This window comes from Musa acuminata, chromosome BXJ1-9 (genome assembly GCF_036884655.1).
Source record: "Musa acuminata AAA Group cultivar baxijiao chromosome BXJ1-9, Cavendish_Baxijiao_AAA, whole genome shotgun sequence".
Taxonomy (NCBI): Eukaryota; Viridiplantae; Streptophyta; class Magnoliopsida; order Zingiberales; family Musaceae; genus Musa; species Musa acuminata.
Window position 1 is genome coordinate 46,271,569 of NC_088335.1, and position 20,529 is coordinate 46,292,097.

Here is a 20,529-nt window from a genome sequence, read left to right on the forward strand (position 1 = left end):
TGTCATTAGTTGACCATTATCTAATGAAATATTACTTGCACATCAAATCCAAAGTGAATGGCAATGTGCTTCTGTTTTGGTGTTGATTTAGTTCCTAATAGTCTTATGTGACTTCTATATTACAAGCTGATGAAAGAAACAACAGATGACATAATTAACAATCACATTGTAGCTTAAGCTGCACTCATGTCAACTCACTCAACTAATTTGGATAAGTTCTAGCAATTTATTTTGCAAAGGTTGTAATGAACTTAATCCATGTAAGATTCTTATGATGTGTAATTAATGGCAAATGTTGACAAACTTTGATTTGAATCATTGACTTTTAACTTTTAGAAGATATCTGAACTTTCAAGCTTTCTTTCAGTAGCCATTGAGTTGATGACAAGTAACAAAAGAAGTCCCCTAATTGATTTGTTCTTGTTCCATTCTCCTTATTTCAACCTGAAAGAGCCATAACAGCAGCTTTGTTGCTTAGCAATAAAAGTTAAGAATCCCTCACATTGAAACACAATAATTCATTGAAGCTTAAGAACTACTCTTGGAAGCAACTTTTGAAGACACCAATTCTTGATGGTGAGAACAATTAGTTGAGGAATCATGAATTGGCAACATCAACATCTTTATCAGAAATTTCTGCTGTGATGATCAGGCATACCAACCAAAAGTTTTGGCTGATAGTTGACAGAATTTGATTTGGATAGAATGTTTTCTTAAGTGTAGACTCTTAATAAAGAAAAAAAACTACTATTGTCAAATGTCTCAATCCTTATTACAATTGGAGTCTCTTTCAAGGTAGAGTTTATTAAATTGAATTAGTTGATTTAGTTGTCAATTATTTTATACACTAAGAGGATGAGGTTTGACATCATAGTACCATTATTTGATTGTGAGCTGGATTACTATAGTTCAAGACATGGAAACAATATTCCTACTTTGAGATTAAAATTGATTAGGGTTGGAGTCATGAAAGTAATCTTCCTATTTATGAAATAAAGTTATATTATCTAGCACTCTAATAACTTTGTAAATAGAGAAAAAATATATTCTTAACATAGGTAATAAAAACTATAACCCAATGCCTAATTAGGATCAAACACATGACGACCAAATGTTTTCTAAGCATGCTCTTTATCATCTAAATATTGACATGTAATTTGCTTATTAATTCCAAAAGAAAACTATTTCTCATTTATTAATAAATTATTGATATTTTTGTCAAGGATAATTTGAAGTCAAATTTTATGCTGTACCTTATCTATAAGAATGCAATACAAATATACACAACAACTTCATCTCAAAAGCCAGGATGTACCAAAGCAAGAATGTTTATCCTTATTATATGGCCTACAATTTTTTGGTGATTTGACCCTTTGCAATGATTCAGTCCAACGGTAATTATCAACTATTCTGGATGCCACCTATTTGATAGGTTTGTCTTCTGGCCAAGCACATCTAAATATCTAGAATGTCATGCCATGCCATAAGTCATCCTTTTAGGTGTGATGTCAATTTGTGGACAAAGAAGACAAAAAGTTGTAAGATTCTTCACATTGTTTGTAAAACATCCAACAAATGTATTATTGACTTATGAAGTCCAGACAATGAGTTCATAGTCTCACAAATTCCATTCTACCAAAACTATCTTCATCTCTTTTGTTTCATTATTTCTTTGTAATATCATGTGATTTGCAAATGAAATATATGCAGGTCCTATAACCAAGTGCTGTGCAGTATACATGCTGCATGTAATCTTAATTTAAAGTTGTCCTTTTCTCATCAGAAGTTAAAAGCTCTCTAAACCAAATGATTCATAATTTTTTCTGACCACAAAACACTTTTGTTCAATTAGATCAAAGCTAATCTGTATCTATTGAAGCAAAATTTATCCTTCTATGGGTCTTTAAACTACTCTCTTTTCTTATATTTCATCAATGGATAAACAAACTTCACCTTCTGTATTACAATGGAATTTTGATTCCGATTTCTTCTTCCATTTTGCACACTCAAGAACATGCATGATGTTTGAGACATCTGCCACTCTGAGTCACACATCCATTCCTTTCAGGCCTTGAAAGATCATCCCATGAACTTTTCTGTCTATCATGGGGGAAAGAAGTGATGGTCACAGAACAAGGTATCCCTCATCTGCTACCGAACTTTTTTGCTCACCTTTACAGGGTGTTGAGAGGGACTCATCACACTTGCAACATACATGAAAAGTTGGATGAGAATAGTTTTAGAGACTCCAGAAGTAGTATTTGCATTTGCACAATAAAAAGAAATGAGAAGAAAAGCTCCCCTCATAGAAAGACAATATTGGTTAGAGAGCTTTGCAGTAAAAATAATGCTTAGCTTAGACTGCAATCTTAAAAAGAGTTAATATCTCAATTATATAGGGTAAGATACTCACTATGTTCTGCAATAAAACATATCTCTAATCAAATCAAGAATATTATTTTTTGAAAAAAATTCTTTTACATCTCCCTAGGATTCTATTTAGATTCATTTGTACCAATTGATATCCTTCCTCTAACCATAATATTTACATCTTCATTTATTTTTATCCTACATCCAAACTAAATGAATGAAATTAATATTTCCATCTTCTTTTTATTTTTTATCCTTCTTGATGAATATCCTCATCATGATTATATATATTATATGTTGATCGTCTAAAAATAATTAAAATTCATACCTTAGATGTGGTAAGGACTTTGATAGTATATCGTAAGGTTTTGAGTTTGAATTTTATTTTTGTTACTTATACTTCAAAAAAAAATTCTTAGGAATATAATTGATGATCTCGAAATTTAATTATATATTTATAAGCGTGGTGTGTGAAATAGTATCAACAAATGCAAACAATCATCTTTTTATTTTAAGTACAACAAAATGTTCCATTTCTTTGATTCTCTCAAGTGTTAGGTTAAGAACATTTACTCCAATTTATATTTCACACTCAATGGTGTCATTATGCATTTGCACATTTCCACGTCAGCTAATAGAATACAGTGAATACATTAATATGGACTACCAAAATTTCTCTTTCTAAATAATCCATAACTTATAATAATAATAATAATAATTCGAAAAATTGGATGGTACCGAGTCACAATTGATTCTTGATTCAATTAACTGGTTTAATTTTCCGATGTATTTGGCGTACATGATAATAACAATGCAATGGTTTGGTTTATTGTTCATAATACTTCGATTAAAGTTCTAAGACCTATTTAACCTAAATCCCAATTAATCTTTGTTCATGAATGCTGTATAAGTAGAGTCTCATCCATGATTTATAGTATTAAATTTATGTTATTCATGCATGACTTTTAATTCAAATATCATCATAATTATGCCATTAAGTTCAAAATTATGATATTTCATCATGTGTTGTAGGTTTATAATTTCTATTTTATGTTTTAAAAAATTATTGAACATTATTAATATGATCTTTATATTTAGGTCTAATACTTTTTGTTTGCAATTGCATGTCTTAAATGGAGGATCATAATGTATATGTAATATACAAGAAGTCAATAAATATAGGATTTTTTTTTTAAAAGCCGCTTTTTTTTTTTTTCACGAGTTAGTATCTCTTTTTTCATTTATTCCTATGAAATTTTTTTTTTTTCTAAAAGACCAAATTATTTTGTGCTAACCTTTCTTCACCTCTTTGGGAAGGGATTCGCTTGCCGCCTATTGCCTTTGCGATCTCACCTCTCTTGTCTCTTCTCCTCTTTTTCTTTGACCTCTTGCTCTTTATCATTATGGTTGTTGTTGCCCGTTGTGAGACCCTATCATCATCACCTTCCTCTCGACTCACTTTGCTCGTTACACATTGTGTTTTACATCCATAAGTTTACGAGGCAAGTGGGCTCTACACTAGTATGCATTCGTTCCTTTTTCTATGCAATATACCCGAAGAGGGAGTAAACAAGATGACAGATGGTGAAGCAAGTGTGATTAAAAGCAAAGCCCGAAGAATTTTAGAGGTGGCAAAGGTGACATGAGGCTTGGAGAGGCTGATGAGTTGAGCAAACTTAGCGATCGCTAAGGTAGGATTGACGATCGAGGTGACGATGTCAAGGAAAAGTATAATGAGTAGAGCAATGAGATGTTAAGGAAGACAGGGCATTAAATAAAGGCAATACGATAGGATGAGAGCCTCACGATAACAAAGCCAACAAAGATGATAGGAGGGGCCTCGTAGTGACGAAGGTGACGATGATGGCAAGAGGGAGCATGCAAAGGCGAATACGATGGGCAACGAGCCGATGTAGGGGTAATTTAATCATTTTTTAAAAATATTATAAGAATAAATAAAAAGAGCTTTAATAAAAAAAATAAAAAATTAGAGAATTTTCAAATAAATAGATAGCCTAAGTTACCAATAAAAAGCATATATATATATATATATATATATATATATATATTAAACACTTCATATTCATAATCATAACAAAATTTTATTTATTTTATTTATTTTTTACCTTTCCTCATAGTGAAAAAAAATTATCAATATAACAAAAAAATTTCTTTCCTCTAAGACCTTTAGAGATATAAAATAATATCTTAGCTTTCTTATTTTTTCTTCGTTTCCATTTTCTTCGGAATATGCTATTTAGATTATTAGATTATTTGATCCTATTTAATTAGATAAGATATATTATGGATATGATTGGATTCTGATTATGGTTATCGGGCAAAACATTATGATAGGATTACTTACGAAATAAGTTTGATGGGAGAAATTTTTTTAATTACTTATATCCTGTATGATAGGAAAAGAAGGAAAAATGAGTACCGATCGATATTACTATAAATTTTGAATCTGATGATGATGACGACGTGAGAAAATGATTTCTAAATAATATTGAAAAGTAAGCACAATAATCTTTAGATCTATTATTATTTGATTTTATATTTTTATCATTAAAATTTTTCACTTAATAACAATATATCATATTCATAATCATAACAAAAACATATTTCTTTCATTATATTTTTTTGCCTTTCCTCATAATCAAAAAAATAATCAACTTAACAAAAAAATTTCTTTTCCCTAAGACCTTTGGAGAAATAAAATAAGATTATAGCTTTTTATTTTCTTCGACGAACAAGAATATGCTATTTCGACCACTCTCAATATAATGCATCAATCATTAATTGGGGACTACATAATTCCATAACCCATTAAAGAAAATTTTATTTTATGGCTTTTATATTTGTAATGTTCTGATTCCATCTTCTCTTATCCATATCTCTAATTCACACCTCAAATTTTCTAATAAGTTATATTTAACTCTCTACGATTAAAATCTATTAGTTAAAAAGGAATATCACCTCTTAATTGAAAACATAATCCATAATTATAAGTAACATATTCAATAATCCAAATAAACATTCCATTCACATCATTTCTATTCTTCTATTTTCCTCTTCTCGCACCTCATTCAACTTTTTCTCTTTTATATTTTCTTTGAGACAAAATGAATAATTTAATACACTTAATCATAATTATAAATGAGAATTAGAAAAAAAAAAAGAAAAATAGAGTTATGTCAAATATAATTAATTCCATGAGATTAATTGCAAGCGCATATATGCAAATTACTTACTTTGGAGGAACATATATGCAAATTTACCCCCCAACTGTTGTCACTGTCCACTGGCTTTGTAATGTCTCTGAAGTGTCGCTTATAATGCACACGATGAACTCCGACCAAATGATGGAGTGGGTAGAAGAATCCAAAAGCGGCAGGAAGTCTTCTCCCTCGCCACGGAATTCGTTCTTCTCTTCTCCCTTCCCCTCGTAGGATCTTTGTGCATTTGCCTCTGCTAGTTCTGTTTTGTTGATTGTAATGTGTTGTTATTGGTTTCTGGAGAAGTTCTCTTTCGTTGCTTGTAACTCGATCTGCAAGTCATGGCCTTTTCCTGGTCGATCGATTGACTGGTGCTTGGCATGTGAGTTGTGGCCTATTTGGTTCTATGCTCGTGAAGGAAAAGTCTGAGCTTTGGCCTCAATTTTTGGTGCTCGTCTGACTTAGGGTTTGATATTTCAGTCTCAAGATTGGTCCTTTCTTCGTTGAATTCTTTCTTGGAGTTTAGGACATTCGGTTCTTGTTGGTAATGTCGCGTCGTGAAGATGTAATTTTGATTCTTGTGCTGATTTTAGATGGGCAGTGGATCTGGCGAGTCGTATAATGGAGATTCCCAAAGCTGCTTGGTTGGTGGAAGTAGTAGCAACAGGGAGGCCGGAAATTTCCAATGCAACATATGCTTAGATCTGGCGCAGGAGCCCGTTGTCACCCTATGCGGTCACCTCTTCTGCTGGCCTTGCCTTTACGAATGGCTCCATGATCATTCCCGCTCTTCTGAATGCCCTGTCCGCAAGGCCACTGTTGGGGAGGAGGAGATCGTCCCTCTCTACTGTGGAGGAAATAGCTCCACGCACCCTCAGTCCAGGTCGACCACTCGTGTGGACATTCCCAGCCGTCCCGCCGCTGGTCGGAGGTTGGCAACAGCCCCACAACTGCCATCCGATGCAAACCATATATATCACCATGACACGAATCATATCCATCACACGGCTGGTTGGACGCCGGCGACAGCCTTGCAACCGCAACCCGATTTGAACTATATCTATCATCGTAACATGAACCATATCCATCATCATGAGCCATGGGTCATGGCCTCAAATCACTTGGCTGGAACGGGGCTTGGGAACTTCACATTCCCAAATACACCTGCAAATCATTCTGCTGCCGCTAGGAATCAAATGGCCGGCATAAATCAGAGAAACTTCATGTTTCAGGATGCAACTGCCAATGATGTCGACCATGGCAGCCATGCCAATGTATTTCATAGTCTGCCTGCTTATGGTTTCCACCATGGTCATGGCCAGCATTCTTATTGGTTCCACCATGGTCATGGACCTCATGCTTATGGTTTCGGTCATGCTTATGGGTTCTGGCGACATGCAAACTGTGGACGACAGGTTGATGTCATGTGGAACTTGCTTTTGTTCCTGTTCCTTGCTCTGATAATTAGCAATATAATATCATAAATGGTTCTGCAAATCTTAGATTCTTTGGCATGTGCCCATGTTATTATTGACTCATAGATGTCAGTTTAATTGGTATTAAATTGAGGTTGGATTAAAGCCAAGTTTGGGTTAAATTACAGAATTATCACCTTTCCCTTATATGTTATTCCTATTTCACCCTTTGTGCTTATGGACTTGCTTGAGGCCATGATGGTGAGTTATAGATAGACTATATCCACATTGCTCCAATGACAAACTACAATCTGTAATAATTTGATTTTATCTTTTCCATTATATTGCTACCCTGATGAGCTAGGCAATCCAAGGGGTGAAGTGTATTTTCTAAAAAGGGTTCAGATCAAAATTTGTATAGCTTCTGAAATCTAACAAATTCTATATGACTATTAATTGAAAGGGCATTTATGAAGGTTGATAACTTTCTGGTGGTACTTATGGTGTTTGGAATCATTCAAAAGTTTCATGAGTAGATAGGTGAAACAAGGAGCAATTGTGAAAACTTTTACTTTATTTTTATCTGTTTGTAATATTAAGTGTGATCTTTTAATGCTTTATGCATTGAACAGGTATTCCTGTGTTTGTGAATTACATAAAAAAGATGGTTGCTTGTACGTACATGATGCTCATGCTTTGTTATGATGGTAAATCATTGTATACTGTTGGCATATGTTCTCAAGCAGAGTGCTATTGTCTTTTTAGTGATATTTTGACATATTAAGTTCATTCTCGAAGCTTTCTTATTTTTTGACCTTATCCTTTTTTTAACAAACACGTTTGTGTGGTTCTGATATTTGGATGCTACTTTGTATCCACAAAATTCTATGTTTCTTTACTTGTGGAAAGTAAAATGCACAAGAAAAATGTGTAAATATGCTTTAGCCATAACTTATTTGACAAGTATACGTGCATTTGTGGATAGTATTGACTATTGAATCCAATTCATATGCTTTGGAGGTACTGCTATACTTTTACTCAAAAAAATTAAATATTGTTATGCACCTAACATACTGTAAATTGAGTCGGATTGATTGTATGGTGAACCATGGTATGCATACCATTGGGACAATAATATTAGAAGTATATTTATGCAATGGTATTGCTTTGGTATGGTCGATGTGCCACATACGACTATGAGGATTAAGGATAGACTAAGAAATACTGATTGATACGACTTCATATTTGATACCTTGTTTTTAACCTTGTCCTATCGACCATATGTGTGGTCAACATATCTGTACTACATTTTTTGTCCACCTAATCTTCTATATCTGAAACCATGTTTCAGTCTTTTTTTTACTAAATGCTGCTTGTCATGCTAATTCTAGCCAACAGTAACGTGATATGTACTGCCATACATACCATCATACTCACCATTCCATGTATGCGCCTGGATTTATGCAGAGAGCTCTTGGCATGTAGCTAATACCACATACTTGTTTGGTGTTTGCTTGGTTTGTATAAAGAACAGATTGAATCTTGGCATATGGCTGGCATGTTCATTTATGTATACTTGTCATCTAAAATTTGCTTTAACATCTAGTTGGCATGTTTATTACTTCTTTTTGAAGTTTTGAGTTCATGAGCAGGGAGGTTAAGATTGAACTATGAATTTTGTTTAATTAAGTGAAATTAAATATATCAGAAAGATGCTTGTCAAACATCTTTTTGATGTTTTGTTCATTTGTTTTGAATGGACTTGTTTATAATTCCTGAAGAGAAGAACAGCTTGTAGTTGTCTTATATGCTAAGGAATCAATGAAGTTTGGAAAACAGCACACAAATCAGTGGGGATTTTCATTGAGATGCAAACATAACTGGTGAGATGTGGAGACGTATTCTTTGGAGTTTGGATGCAAAGAATTTTGTCTGCACTTAGTTGTGCTCAGTTCGTGTCTTACTGAGTCAAGGGATGTGTGACAATTACCCAATTCAGGATTTGGAGGGTATTTTCTTCAAAAAGCTTAAAAGAGTTTTTTGTCACAAAAATTATAATGAGAGCATATAATAGTAAAGTGGCATATGTTTAAAACATTGGACTAGAGTTCTTTATTAAGTTATCTTGAAATATGTTGTGTTACATGCTTCATTCAAAGAGATGGTTCAAAGCCTCAACTGAATGATGGCGCATTCTTTTTCTCTTTGGTTTTTTTTTTTCGTGTTTCAAAAGCTTATTTAGATGAATGGAGATATCTAAAGTGAATGTGCTTAGAAATGGAATATTGAGGGATTCATGAGAATTGTGGCCATGATCTTCCTTGGTAAAGTTAAATTGGTAGTCACTTGAGGTAGGTGTTTGTAGGAATTAAGGGGTTGTACGAGATTAGGAGGATCAGGTGAGGCTAATGGCAATGATACTGATATAGGATGTCTGGACTTCCAATTGCTTGGAGATGAGGGAAAGAGGAGCGAATAAATATGTGCTTGTTGCAGCTCACTAGACTCATTCTGTTGGTAGCAGCTTCCTGCATTTCAATGACTGAGGAGAGTTCCTAATGATTTATCATGAGTTTAAATGTGAAAAAAGAGTGAGACTTGAGTATGAAAGAGATGAGAGTTTTAGTGAATTACATAGGTTTTTGATGGTAAGATCAAGTGATTGATTTTCCTTTGAGTAGTGAGGGAATATGTAGACCAACTGCTATGATGAATAACTCAATGCAAAAAACAAAGCCATAGTAGTGCATTCAGAAGATTAAGAGGATTTTTGTTGTTTTTTTCAAAATAATGTTCCTACCTATTCACAAATCCAAGAACGATATTTGTACATTAAAGAATTACATTTTAGCATATCTTGCTACACATGATTTTTATTTTTTTTCTTTTTGTGTTGTTCTTTTTTTAGTTTAAACCTATCTTTTTTAGTTCAATTCTATGATTTTAAGATCGAACAAATCTAGCTGATTAAGTTGATTTTGATTCTAAATCCTAGGTTGATATTAACCCAATCCTGGTTCAAATCCCTGGACCTATCCTAGCACTAACATCAATTCCTATCCCAATGCTACAAACCTTGCCATGATCAAGGGACACGAATCATGGGTGCTCTATCAGAAAAAAAAAATTAATGATTTTGGACCACAATGAAGATACCTAATGAGGATTCGAGAAAATTATCATGTTTCACCAGAGGTTTGTGTGGTCGAGAGGCTACTTTTACGGATTGGTTCCTTGGAGATGCAACAAATGTTTTGCCAAAAAGCATGAATTTATTGTAATGGCAGGTTAAAAGCTAATCTTTATTTTCAAGAACTCAAGTGGAAAAGATTTAGCACTTTGTTACTTCTTTCTTAACTTTTTACTATGAGAATAGTGTGAAGTGATACAATCCTTCCTGATAGAATATAGTTTGAAACAATTGGTCTAATCTTGTATTCGAATTTCAGTCATGAACTGTTGCATAACAATCAATAAGAGGTGGAGTACAGTGACACTTCAATTCTTGAAACTTGACTTTGTTGCTACTACACTTTTGTCTTTGACCTTTATATTTGCTATTCATGTTGCAAGTTTATATATAGCGATTACTTATTCAAAGATCTGAGTACTAATAGATTTCTCAAGGCTGGAGATTGTTGGGCAATTTCTCGGACACCAACCAGCTTAAATGGACCTGCAAATATGTATCTGGTTTATTATTCGAGATAGAAGATTACAGCTGGTTATGTCAGATTCTTTTCATTGTCTTCTGTGATTTTTGGGAAGGGAACAACCAACAGCCTGTGTCATTTTTATGCATACATTTTATCAAGGATTGAAATATCGTATCGTACCGGTGTTTCGAGCTTGGCTCGGTATGGTACGGTACCGTATACCGAGCGGTACATCAGAGCATACCGAGCGGTACACCTAATTTAGGTGTAAAATACTCCGAAAATACCTGAAAAAAAAAAGTTAAGATAGGGGTTTTAAGTTAGAAATAAATATAGTAATAGTATAAGTTTAGCAAAATCAATGTAAATTAGGTAAGAATAGTATCACAAACCTTTTTCGGACTTTGAGGAATAGTCTTGTGCAAGGTTCGTATTTTACTATCATAAATATCTTTCAATATTTAATATGTATGAAATATAAATATTTGACCTATTAAGTATCTAATTTTGAATTGATCAATATTAAACGCACTAATCATAACATTAAAGATCTTAACTACTCTCTAATTAAAGAAAGAGAATACATACCTTTTGATTAGAAAGTTCTTCCTCTTAATCTTCCCAAATTAGCTTCGATTCAATTCACAAATCGTTGTTTTGTAGAGTTTAGGAGAGCACAAATGTGAGAAAAAAAGAGTTTGAGATAGTTTAAGAGAGTATGAGAATGAAATGGAGTGAAATATGAGAGAAGAAGGGTTTAAAAACATATGAGAAGGGGCTCCAACAGTCAATTTGACCGTTGGAGCACTATTACCAAGTTGTAACGGTCGATTTCGACCATTACCAAGCTGTGTCGGGTGGTAACGATCGAAATTTTGACTGTTACCGCCCGATATAACCCCGTATCGTCTAATACAGGGCGCTTTTAAGCGTTCCGCCCGATAACGAGCGGTCTACGTACCGGTAACCTATCGGACTGGTATGTACCACCCGTACTGAGTGGTATTATTCGAAACTGTATACCCTACATTTTACTGAAAAACTTATGTGATCAACTTCCATGTTTTTACATTCTAATTTTATCATATTTATTTGGATTATCCATTTCTATATCTCAGATGCTAAACAATTGATGCTTATTGTTTCTTTGTTTACCATTTTTTATGTTGGATATTTTGATGTTAAGCTAATGGGAATTATTCATGAAACTTAAATTTCATTGAGGATTTGAGGTTTTACACGTACTTTGATTGTAGAATTTGTTGTACTCATCACTGTTGAGAATCATGGCTAAATGAGGAGTACTGTGCTATGCCATATTATTGACCACATCAGTGTTTTGTGGACTCCAGTAATTGCTTACAGTGAAACAAGCCTTTGCATAGATGAAATGCAATTTGAATTAGAAAGTATGTGGAGATTCTTTTCTGAGAATTTATTTTCACCAAGAAAATATGTGTTAGTTCTGTGGATTTGTAGAAAAATATTTACATAAAACCAAAGAGTTCAAACTCTATCATTGCTTGGAGATTCCTTTTCGCTGATTCAAGCTTTCTCTTTATTTTTTCTTTGCTTTTTCAGCTATCAAATTCTTCAATAGAATCACAATGATCTCATTGTTCTAATCTTTTCCCCTATTATCTTTGTTGAGTCTATCATTATCAACTGTGGACTTGTGTCAATGTACAAACTCATCAAATTTTTTTTATAGTGAGGATATTGGTCTATGCTGCAGTGTTCATTAAATTTGGCTTACAATTTTAAAAGAAAGATGAGGAAGTATCCATAGAGATTTAGATTGATTATATGGGGTATGTGAAGACAAAATGGTTTCTTTTGGTTCATGGAGTACATTTTGTCTCTCAACTGTAATGATGAAGTATAAGGTCATGTTCATTTGCTGTCTGAACCTAAAATGCAAATGAAGAAGGTTCTTATAATTTATCCCTTTTGCCCTTCAGTTGTCGTAGACCAATTCTGGTGTGACATGTAATAAATTGGTTCAAGTTATCGGGTGAACAGAGTTGATTTATCCATGTATTCCAAGAAATCATTTTCCTCGTTTCAATTTAAATGGCACGTGTTTGTATATTGTTCAGTAATATTTTCTTATGCTTTTAACATTGCTGATGACAGTCCTATGAATGTTTCATATTTCTTGCGTGGGTCGTCTTTTCAGTCTCTCATACTGTACTGTGACGTTCACAAATCACAAACCATTCAGTTGCTCATTTTTGTTAGATTTTTTCCTTCTTTGATGCTTATCTGTATTGTCTTGAGATCATGTGGCTTCCAGTTTAACTTCATTGAAGTCCTTGATTGTTTGTATCATATTGCATGGAGCTACTGATAGCTTCCTTCTCTGCAGCTTGATGGTGTTCTCTTCTAACAATTAAATTAGCCTCATGTAACTTGATCATTTACTGATATAAGCCTTATCTTTGTGACCATGGCATGGTACTTCTCATTCATGCATATGAGCTTCATGTACCTGTCACCTTTAAACCAGGATCACATTATTTAGATCTCTGTAAACTGGATTTTAATTCCAATTTTTCTGGGAACACATGAACTTGTTCTGGATTGTCCTTTAATTACTAGTATAGCAGTGGATTTAGAATGTCATGTTGTATCTACTAGCTTAAGATTACACCAGAATAGGTAATTGTGAGACTAGACTTCAGTTCTAAGCCATCTTTATGTTGGTCTGGATTTGTGTCTAAGGTTAGTGGCTGCTAGTATGCTTTTGAGCAAATATTACTTGGACTGCTGGGTGTCATTTATGCTTAATTAAGATGAATCCACATTTATGATGTCCATATCCCACTATAGTTCATTCTTGATATTCTTGTTCTTCTTTTGGTGGTTAATTTGGTTGGAAAAATGCGAAACAAAATTAGTGGAATTTACTAAAATGAAAATATAAAACTATACAAGTCTCACTAATCAATGCAAGCAACAAATAAGGAAATATAACAAATCCATCCAAATAGGTATAGTGATTAAAGGAGATGAGCTGAGAGCATATAAGTTGGCTTATATTAATGAGACAATCTATAGCTCAACCATTCAAAGTATGTTCTATAAATTGAATATATAAAATATAATTTTAATTATTTTAGAAATAAATAGGAGAATGTAGTTAAACTGGATAAACAAGAAGTCTCTTTAAGTAAAAATCTTAGATCAATTGTTCAACAAAATAGAGAAATTGATAAAATATTATTCATAGAATAAAATTAAGATTATTAAAATGGCCAGGGGTATTAAGAGTCTTGTGTGATCATCGAATATTTTTGTTATTAAATATAAGATTTTATAAGACTGTTGTGAGACCAATAACATTTTATGGATCTGAGTGTTGGGCAATTAATATACAATATATATAAAAAGTTTGTATTACCAATAATGTTAATATGAATGTATAGAGTTATTAGGAAAGATAGGAAAAAAAATATTTTTATTCGTAAGCAATTAGGCATTGCTTAGATGAGATAGGATAAGAGAATCATTTAAGATGGTATAGGCATGTGCTTATGGGACTTTCGAATGCGAAGAATTGATATAATTAATATTTGTGATATCAAGAGAGATAGAGGAAGACTTGAAAAGATCTTAATAAAAATTATAAATAAAAATTTAATTATTCTAAATTTAACAAAACAAATAATTTTTTATTTGACTATAAATGATTCATGTAGTCGATTTTAAATGGTTGAGACTTACGATTTTGTTGTTGTTATTATTGTGTTGTGGTACCCTACTATCCTTTGAACTAAAATCATTGGCAAATGATCACATCAAGTGCAAATAAAACACTTAAATTTTTGTCTTCAAAATCATTAGAAAATGATTATAAAAAATGTTAATTAAGAAACATAAAACAATGTTCAAGTATCCTGAGCTATGTGCTGAGTGAGAGAGAGAGAGATGATGTGGCATGCTTGTATAGGCCAATGCTTGACCTTGAACCTTGTAATATTAAAACCATTAGTTAATAATTTTGATAAATAATAATTAATTGACTTGCATCTGCAATCTATTTATCATAGAGGAAAAGAAATTTTGTTGGAATAGTATCCAAAAGCATAGAGTAAGAACTTTTGATAAATTAAGTGAAACCATTTTATCATTTTAATTTGAATAATCATAATATGCCTTAGTGACAAGAACACAAATTGCTGTGGTTGAATTTTACTTTTCTTTAATTATCTCTGCATCCATACCTGCAGCTGTTGTAGAAATCATAATATGTCATCATTTACCATCTACTCTAGTTCTAAAAAATTTATAGTGACCTCTGCTTTTCAGCAAACCCTAAAGTTCTGGTAAATTTCCTCACAATATTGTCTCATGTCTTCCAGTTACTCCCTCTGCAGGAGGCATGAATGCAACCCAGTGTGACATCCAGGTGGGGCCTCTCGTTATGTGGATGATGACCTCTACTACTTACCCCTGGTTTCTGACACCTAAAAAGGTGTGTGAGGAGAAATCAATAGTTTCCTGGGTGTTTCCTTCACACCCTCATCAGGTTTTTCTATAGCTCACCATGTCGTGTGTCTCCATGTGCAGTTGCCAAGTTTGAACTCAAGAGGTAGAGATTCAAACAATTGGAGCCATTTACTGCATTCTGCCATAATAACTGCAGAAAACGTATGTTGCAGTACTTCTGCACTTCCCTCTGCCATAAATAAGTAAAGAAAATATATGTCAGCAGCATTAATATCACCACATGATCATTGATCCTCTCCTGTACTAGTGGTCCACCAGATCCATGCAAGATGTGCCATAGATTTACTGCACCATAGAGAGAAAATTGAACTCATGAACACCAGTAGCTGTAAGTTTGCAATTTTGTGGTTTTTTTTTTCGTGTTCTTACTTATTTAACCCCCTCTCTCTGTCTGTGACACAGTTCAGAGATGTTCATTAAAGTAGTGCTGAACTGTGTTCGGTGACTGCCCATCAAGACCTACAAGCCAATCCCTAGCAAGAGGCATCGATGTACCTCTCTGGAGACCCACATCCCGGATATGCGCAGAGAGTTGGCAAACCTGTCTTGTTCTTCTATTGGTCTTCCGAGGGTCTGCTGCTCGAAGAAAAGACCCATCTCCAGTCCTTTCTGCGTACTCTGTTGATAAAAAAAGTATTGAGAGTCAATTTCCGCTTTGACGGCTGTACATTATTCCTTGGATCCACAAAGGTTTCACACATTGGAGTCTTCGTAACGTGGAAAGACAGCAGAAATTTCCTAGTGAACGAAAGCTACTTGTTTTCTCCTGCTTACATCGACGAGCATTGTCGCAGGAACTCTAATGTAATTGGCTTACCTACGAACCTTTTCACTTCTTTTATCAGTTTATTAATACCTCATCACCTCTAATGAATTCTGGGCTACAGATTGGACATTAGAAAATTATATCTGAGCTGATTCTGAGATATTTAAAGTCATTTCTGGAGTTGACTTTGTTGTTCTTTGTCAGTCCCAAGCTCTGTCATTTTCTGCTAAAATTGTGATGGCTTTTTATGGATTCGTATTATTGTCTCCTAAGCTGGGTAATGATTTTTTTTAGGATGCGAGTTTAAAGGAGTTCTCTTTTATTTTTATTGCGGTCAAAATATTTATTTTTGTTGTCGGTCCTGATGCAGTGATGTTCCCGCGTTAGTCAAAGTTTCACATGGCGGCGCTGACCTTTGGTTCACGTACGTACACGCCCTTAGCGTCAGCAATACTTATCCGGTATTTTTCATGCGGGTTAATTGTATATTACATTATGTATTAATTACATTTAATATCTCAAATTTTTATATTTAAAAAAATATATTAACATTCTTTATAAACGTGAAATATTTAAATATATTTATTTTATTAATTTTATTGATAAAAATATAAAAATAAAATAATAATTTTAATATTTTAATTGATGATGATAAATGGTGACACTTCTTCTCGACGACAAGATGTGAGAGTTGTTCGATATCTATATTTATATTTTTTTTATTGATAGACATCTACATCAATGTCGACACAGATATATAATGATGAAAGAATTATTTAATAATTATTTTAAAGTTAATATCGGACACAAAGCATTTCTCACCTCTCGTCACTATTCCTTTCGTTCACAACAGCCGCATGACCTCTAACGATATTGTTATTTAATACTATCGATGCTATTCATTATCATCAATTAAAATATTATAATTTATTTTTTTTTTATTAGTAAAATCGATAATATGAATCGACAGGTTTAACTTTCAGAATTATAGGAATGTTAATATATTTTTTTAAATATAATAACCGAAATATTAAAAAAATTAACTATAATTGATAATTTCCGTGGGTCGGGTATACGGTAGGTGTTACGGAACGCGCGAATACAGTGCTGGCGTCTCGGGACGGCCCGAAGTGGAAGCCAGTGCCTCGCGCGGTACGGTGCCCGTTGATTCGGCTCGCGTAGCAGATCACCCGCGCGGCCACCAGGTGCCATGCGTTCGAGCTTTATATTTCCGTACGCCTGGTTTCGACTCGACTCGCGCCGGCGTCGGCGACCACTGGCTTTGTGCCACGTGATCCACCTGAAACTAGTTAGATCTCACGCTCCTTCACATGTAGTTGAAGCATAAGCACAGGTCCCAATGCCGTACGAATTAGTATTGATCCGCTATCATCCATTAGACCATTCAAAACACACACCGACAACTATTAATATAAATAATACCTATATAATTTCATGAAAGTAATGTTACACATCGATTCTTCTCAAATCTTGTATCATAGAAACCCTATAAGTTCATTGTTCCATGACAAGATGTTGTATCTCTAAAAGGTCGAACCATCACAAACAAGACAATACTTCATAAGATGGTGTTTGGTTTGGAGTTAGGATTATATTGATCACCACATGATAAAGTGTTTCCTAAATAATAATAGTAAAATGAAGAGTAAAAAGTTGACCAAATATGCATGGCATTGGCTATGAAGCCATGGATGTCCGGTATCCATTCAATGCCTGCAACCTCTCGAAAATGACCTCTTCAAAATCTAAGAGACAGGGCACTGTTGCCTTTATGATTGCCGGTGTTGGATCACAAGGGATGTCTACAGTCGCTATAACAGAGCCATCAAAATGGATACAATCACGCATAAAACATATGCACAATATAAATTCATAATAATAATAATAATGACTTTAATAGGATCAAGCCTTCACAATTTAAGGGTCACCCTATGGAATACGCCATGCTTTTCTAGTTAGGTGTTCTTTCTCCTTGAACTAAACTAGACATGAAGTTATGGGGATGAGAAAGATAACAAGTTACGGAGGAGACACAGATGCAGTCGAGTCACACTAAAACCCTGCATCCTCTGGACAAGAATTTAAGATGGTGAGAAGAAGATGGAGTACTACTGCAGGAAGGCAAGCGAGTCAACGATGCTGATCTCCTCGGTATTGTTAGAGGAGGATGGATAACATTGTACTGAAGACGTAAGAAGTTCTCAAGTTAGTCTGCATGCATTCACTCAGGTAATCAACAGACAAAACCCTCATTGTTGAGAACTCCATGCAGACAACCTCAAGGATGCCAGCATTAGAGAGAGAGAGAGAGAGAGAGAATATTTGCTGAGGTTTCTCCCAAGCAAAGCAACTCATCCACACCTAACATGTTTCTGACACATGAACGGCAGCACCCCAAAGGCAAAGAACTATGTCACATTTGCGAAGATGATCTCCCAACTGCACGACATGCAAGTCTTAGCTTAAAATTTGTGTTAGACATTACATACAAGCCTACACCGAAAAGATTAATTACAAGCAAAGGTGGATCTTTCTGGCTTCATTTGATGATGGAGATGCAGCAACCTTCTTCTTGGTAGTCGCTGAGAGAGAGAGAGATGGAAAGTGACTGCTTCCAATTAATATATATATATATATCTGAGGAGGAATTGAAGGAAGAAAATGGACGGTGTAGTTGTATCGCTCTTCATCATCATGGAAGTCATTCCATCACGTGGCATGTTCTCGTTCGGGTCCCATTTGACCGCCGTGCCCTCCCACCGCGTACGGCGCAGTACACACACCCTATCGCGTAGTGGGAGGGCAAGACGGTTATTTCATGCCTCCGTCAACCTGCCGGTCCCATATCGCGTTGTTGGTCCGGCACATTAGAAAGGGTCATCGTACTCGATATGTAAGGGAGGGAATCAGACTTTCTTCACGCGGTGCAAGCTACCTACCTCGCCATTGGGGAAAGGACGGGCCCCACGCGCATTCGCTCTTTGGCATATTACAGAATAGAAAAAGAGTATTAGTGGGCGAAATCGAGTATTTTATCGATTAATCAGAACCGTCGGTTCCATCGCGATCCCCCCTCCCCACGAAGCGTGAGTAATAGCGTTGAGTTTTACCGGCCGTTTGACTTCCCCTCACCTCGCTCTCCCTCTCTATAAACGTCGCCTCTGCTCCGCTCGACGGGTTGAGTGCGCCAACCCCTTCCATACGATCTCCAAATGCCTCCATTACCGCTCGTTTCGAGCCTTCTTCTCCTGCTCGCTATCTTATCGTCGCCTTCCTCCGCTGCCGCAGCGGCAGCTAAAGGGAGAGATGGCGCCGCCTCGAGCATGCCGAGGTTCCGCGAGGCACCGCAGTTCTACAACTCCCCGTCGTGCGCGCCGCCCCTGCCGACCGGGCCCGGCGCTGCCTGCTCTCCCAACACGCTGGTTCACGTCGCCATGACCCTCGACGTGGCTTACCTCCGCGGGTCCATGGCCGCAATCCTCTCCGTCCTCCAGCACACCGCCTGCCCACAGTCGGTCTTCTTTCACTTCGTGGCCTCCTCTGCCACAGGCTACCTCGACGCCACCATCGCCGACGCCTTCCCCTCCCTCGCCTTCCAGATCTACCCCTTCGCCGACGAGCAGCGCGTTGCAGGGCTCATCTCCACCTCCATCCGGGCGGCGCTCGACCGGCCCCTCAACTATGCGCGCTCCTACCTCGCCCGCCTCCTCCCGGAGTGCGCCCGCCGGGTCGTCTACCTCGACTCCGACCTCGTTCTCGTCGACGACATCGCCGGCTTAGCCTCCACCCCGATCCCCGACGGCCTCGCCCTCGCCGCCCCGGAGTACTGCAACGCCAACTTCACCTCCTATTTCACCCCCACCTTCTGGGCCAATCCGGCGCTCTCCGTGGCCTTCGAGGGCCGGCGCGCCTGCTACTTCAACACCGGCGTCATGGTAATGGAGCTAGGCCGGTGGCGGGACGGCGGGTACACGGAGAAGATCGAGGAGTGGATGGAGCTCCAGAAGCGGATGCGGATCTACGAGCTGGGCTCGCTCCCGCCGTTCCTGCTGGTCTTCGCCGGTCGGATCGCAGCGGTGGAGCACCGGTGGAACCAGCACGGCCTTGGCGGCGACAACTACCGCGGTCTGTGCCGCAACCTCCATCCGGGGCCGGTGAGCCTGCTGCATTGGAGCGGTAAGGGCAAGCCATGGGCGCGCATGGACGCAGGACGGCCGTGCCCGCTAGACGCCCTCTGGGCGCCATATGACCTCCTCCTCCGCGCATCCTTCGCCATCAACGACTCCTGATCCAATCCAAATCCGCCATGACCGGCCTCTTCCACCTCACTTTGACTCTATTCTTCCTGTTCTTTCACTCTAAAGGCTCTTTTACCAACTGTAGAGTACGTAAGGAGAAAGAGGAAGCCACAGTAAAGATGCATAATAATGCTAGCTAGGAGAATTATATGGTATCATGCAATGAAATTTTGGATCTCATATGTTTCGAAAGGAAAGAATATGGGGGTGTATATAATAAAGGCAAGATATAAAATACTTGTTCTCTAAGAGCTTTAGCTTCATTGTGTTACT

General features: G+C 36.4%; 1 protein-coding gene and 1 non-coding gene across 4 annotated transcripts; both read left to right on the forward strand.

Moving 5' to 3' along the window:
* The first annotated feature begins 5,704 nt into the window (after positions 1-5,704).
* Positions 5,705-16,122, forward strand: LOC103999105 (uncharacterized). Of its 3 annotated transcripts, none has more exons than XR_010479845.1 (4): positions 5,705-7,003; positions 15,024-15,136; positions 15,232-15,499; positions 15,574-16,122. It is a non-coding gene; the product is annotated as an uncharacterized LOC103999105 (transcript). The 3 variants fall into 3 exon arrangements; XR_010479844.1 differs by having other exon boundaries at positions 15,039-15,136; XR_010479846.1 differs by having other exon boundaries at positions 15,039-15,136; positions 15,579-16,122.
* A 3,000-nt stretch (positions 16,123-19,122) lies between these two features.
* Positions 19,123-20,505, forward strand: LOC103999106 (probable galacturonosyltransferase-like 2). Its single transcript, XM_009420763.3, has one exon. The coding sequence runs from the start codon at positions 19,171-19,173 to the stop codon at positions 20,245-20,247; it is 1,077 nt and encodes a 358-aa protein (XP_009419038.2). The 5' UTR covers positions 19,123-19,170; the 3' UTR covers positions 20,248-20,505.
* Positions 20,506-20,529: the final 24 nt, after the last annotated feature.

Bases quoted from the DNA above. Each gene is read 5' to 3' on its own strand.
- LOC103999106 (XM_009420763.3), top strand. From the start codon at position 19,171: ATGCCTCCATTACCGCTCGTTTCGAGCCTTCTTCTCCTGCTCGCTATC.